Raw genomic sequence first — 4,413 nt, 5'->3', positions numbered from 1 at the left:
AAGGCAATAATGCAATTATATTTCAATTAAAAATAAATCCTCTCCATGCTCCAGCTTACAAGACTGATATGTTACACAATAATGGGCCCGGTCATGACTGCAGCTAAGTTTCACAGAGCATTGTCTCATTTGTGACCTGGTATAAGCAATTGTATCATGCAGCATGTCTACTGAACTGTTACTCTAAATGACAGGTAAGCAGACTTTGCTACCCTGAAATCATAGTTACTTGTAGAGCAAGCATTTTGTATCTCTATGTTTAGTAGGATATCTCATTTTTCTGCACCTATTTCTTTTAAATTGAATTCCTTCCTAGAGAGATGAGTTTCCTAAGACTCACTTTTATCTGAGTGTGCAGCTAATAATTGTAATTATAAATATTATTAAGTTTGAATTGATTTAAATACTGAGCTATTTTATTTACCTAGGTCAATGAAAGCAATTAAACTTGTAAAAAGCCCATTTGCTAAGATGTAGCTCAATAGATAAATCACTTGCTGTGTAAAAGTGGGGACTGGAGGACAAACCTAAGAATTGACATAGTTTCCAGGCCGGTACCTTGAAATGCCTGTAGTTGCAGTACTCAGAAGGCAGAGACAGGATATCTTTGTACTAAAATAGCTATCTAGACTAGTTATATTGCTGTGTTTAGATGCCAACTGAGAGATTCTAACTCAATGAATGTACGGATACTGGTTGTGAAAATCTGATATTAGCCTCCGGCATCTTAATGCACATGCATGTACATGCACATCTTGTGTGTACACCCACTCATATGAACTCTAACTATACACACACGCAAATGGCATAAGCCCATTTACTTCACAGAACTGAGCCATGCTGTGTTCTGATTTGTTTTGCACCAGGATTTGCTCTTGACTAGAAAAGAATCCTCAGATGGCATTTCACATCTTAAACTTAAAACTCAGCATTTATTTTCTGTCTAAGTACATTTTAGGTTTGGGTTTTACACACCTGACCCTGTGTCCTTACGAAATGGTGCCTGTCAACTAAAACATATGTATGTTAGTGGATTTCAAATCAGTTTTCACAAATGTAATATGTCATGTAAAGTAAGGATAAAGCAAAACTTTTAAAAATTATAGAATAATCTTAAGGCAACTTTAAGCACATTTGATAATCCTATAAATATAATAAATAAAAATGGCTCACTTTAGTACAAATACTTTTATTCGGATTGATTTTTCAGTGTATATTTTCAAGCAAATATCTTTTCAAATATCATGGTCTACATAAAAAAATCACAGATTAAAGATTCATTTTTATTTCAAATATACATACTATGATTTTTTATGTTATTGCCTCAGAACTGAAACAGTCTTTCCTAGTGGAAAAGGTAAGGCTTCTGATATTAAAGCAGTTCACAATATTCACAATTCACTATCCTAAGAATATGTTACTAGTAAATGGTCCCCGAAGGAAGAAGATTTTATGTAGAGCTAACTGCTTGTTAGTGACAGACATTCAGTGAACCATTGTCCATCATGGGCTCAGCTTATCTAAGTAGTGTAGGAGCACACAAGTCTCCCATATTTCTGTCAGTATCCTAGCATCTAGACTTCTGTGAGCAACGTACTCCAAAATATGTTGTGTTATCAGCTTGACATATATGCAATTGATTCTTTGATCTGTTGTTGGTACTCTAGGAAGAATAACTGAAAGTTTATCCTTGTGTCCTCAGAAAAAGTCTTATGATATACATGAAGAACTACATATTCTGACTTGATTCCAGTCCTGTGAAAGTGCTATACAGTACAACTGACTGATGTGTTGTGTGTCTCCCTAAGTCATTTTCCTCTACAAATAAATATGTCACATGAAGTAGGCTCCTTAAATTTACATTGAACTAAGAGAACATAAGTCCTTATAAAAAGTTGTTCAATCTCCTCAGACTCACTGTCCTAGGAAAATGATGCATAATCATAAAAAATATTACTCTGTCTCCCATGTCTGTGCCTCTTTAATATGTACACTATAAGAACATGTATATTTTAAAAATTGGATCCTAAATCTTTTTGATTATCTCTATAAAAGGCATGATTGCTAGATCCATTTTTTGACAGAATCTCAACTTTTAAAATCATTATGAAACTATATTACAGAAGGTCTATCTATTTTTTCACAATCACCTGCCTTTGTATTTCTTTATGAAATGCACAGTGAGTATGATAAGAGTCCCTGATTCATAAGATGTGTAGCCTTAAAAAGTCACATAGTTATTTCCTTATCCAGATACCAGATACATGATAAAATAAAAGTATAGATATAGACATTACTGTTGACCCCAAGAATCAAATTCAAATGTATGGTCTTTATTTCTAAACCTTAAGCATATTTATGGTTTGGTTTTCAGAGGAAGCAAATCAATTTTTATTCCAATCTGCATCCTTCATATGTAAACAACATAGGAAATAAATGGCCTTGTGTTCTGTAGCCAGAAATGTAAGCATGTCTTTTAAAAATAATTATAGACCAATCCATATATCAGAGAAAAACGGTGACATTTTCAGTTTGATTCAACAAGATAATCAGATTGTCTGTGCATTATAAAAATTGTGATGTCAGACAAGGCTAATAGCATTCTTGGAATCTTGTAAGAATCAAATATTATTTGAATAAAGTACACAGTTTTGTTACAGATTTTAAACTGAAGTCTAGACTAAGGAAAACTCTCTAAAGTGCCCAAATAATATTAAAAAATGACAACTATGCTATATGTACATCTTTAATGTCATCTATGTAATTTTGGTAATAAAACTCCAAATTGTCTAAGGAAACAAACAAGCAAAGAAAATCAAAATTGTCTCTGAAATGCAAGAAAGAAAGGAAAAAGTCACAAAGGACACACTTTTTGACTTTGCTTACATAGAGAAGGCACAAAGCAAAAAAGACCTAGATATTGTTATCTTTAGGAGAATAAAGAAAAACCTGAGATTGGGTCTTGATGTGATATTGAAAATGATCACCATCTTGGAGTCATGTGAAAATGAAAATAGCTGGTGGAAAAAAATGAGACACAATAGTTACATTTCATAGTAGCTGGGAAAAAAAGAGATTACAGTGGAAATTTTTTCCAGATTCTAAAGAGAGGAAAAGAAAACAGAAGGGAAGAATGAAATGAGAAGACAGAGAGGAAAAAGCAATGCGGTAGGACAGGACTATAGAAGCACAACTGTTCACTCAGCTTGTGATTCTTTGCATTGTTCTCTTCACAGCAAGTTTGACATCTTTGTTCCTAAGGCTGTAAATGAGAGGATTCAGCGTGGGTACCACAAGAGTATAAAATATTGATAAAAGTTTCCCCTGGCCCACAGTGTCAGCAGATGTTGGTTTGACATAAGCAAGCAGTCCGGATCCATAGAAAAGACTGACAGTTATGATGTGAGACCCACAAGTGCCCAAAGCTTTGGACCAACCCTTACCTGATGACATATGAAGGATATTGGAAAGAATCATAGCATATGAGACCAAGATAATGATGCTAGATAAAATGATAATTGCTCCAACCACAGCAGAGCTCACAAGCTCGTTGACATAGGTGCTAGTACAAGAAAGCTGAAGGAGGGGAAAGATGTCACACATGTAATGGTTGATGATGTTAGAATCACAAAAGGTGAGCCTGATCATAAACCCTGTGTGAGCCAGGGCACCAGCAAAGCCCATCAAGTAAGATCCAAACACCAGCAGACAGCAGATCATAGGGGACATGACAGTTATGTACTGGAGGGGATGACAGATGGCCACATAGCGATCATAGGCCATGGCTGTCAGCACATAACATTCAGAGTTGACAAAAAAGCAGAAGAAAAAGAGCTGACTCATGCATCCATCATAGGAGATGGTGTTCTCCTCTGAAATAAAACTCCTCAACATTGTGGGATTACAAACAAATGAATAACAAAAGTCAATGCAGGACAGATTGAAGATGAAAAAGTACATGGGAGTGTGAAGGCATGAATTTAGGCAAATGAGATTCATTAAGCTCAGGTTTCCCACCACAGTGACCATGTAGTTTAACAAGAAGAGGACAAACAGGGGCACCTGGAGCTCTTGTTGAACTGTTAACCCCATAAGAATGAACTCAGTCACTGAAGAGTTACTTGCTATAACTGTTTGCTTCATGACTTGCATCTGTAATAATCAGAGAATAAGATGTCATTAATAAGTATCCCATCATTAATCCTAGAGTGAGAACTAGAGTTCCTGCTTACTAAGTTTGGTACTTAGTGAATACTAGCAAGGAATACAAATAGTACTTATACTTATGCTTTTTCCTCAAAAAATCCCATTTCCCCTTTTCTCACAGCCATTTATCTCCATGCATCCAAAAAAAATGGAGAAAGAACTCTAATGTCTCTGAACATTATTATTTCCCTTGGTTTTCCTAGACTT

The 4,413-nt window shown here is 35.1% G+C and overlaps 1 protein-coding gene across 1 annotated transcript; it reads right to left on the bottom strand.

The window, feature by feature from the left end:
* Positions 1-3,201: 3,201 nt before the first annotated feature.
* Or8c11 (olfactory receptor family 8 subfamily C member 11) lies at positions 3,202-4,143 on the bottom strand. The gene has a single exon (NM_001000446.1). The coding sequence runs from the start codon at positions 4,141-4,143 to the stop codon at positions 3,202-3,204; it is 942 nt and encodes a 313-aa protein (NP_001000446.1).
* Between the last annotated feature and the right edge of the window lie 270 nt (positions 4,144-4,413).

Source organism: Rattus norvegicus, chromosome 8 (assembly GCF_021556685.1).
Source record: "Rattus norvegicus strain SHRSP/BbbUtx chromosome 8, alternate assembly SHRSP_T2T, whole genome shotgun sequence".
In the NCBI taxonomy this organism is placed as follows: Eukaryota; Metazoa; Chordata; class Mammalia; order Rodentia; family Muridae; genus Rattus; species Rattus norvegicus.
The sequence above is the reverse complement of the archived record's forward strand: the minus strand, read 5'-3'. Positions and strand labels throughout refer to the sequence as shown.

Excerpts from the sequence above, each read along its gene's own strand:
- Or8c11 (NM_001000446.1), bottom strand. The coding sequence starts at position 4,143 with ATGAAGCAAACAGTTATAGCAAGTAACTCTTCAGTGACTGAGTTCATT.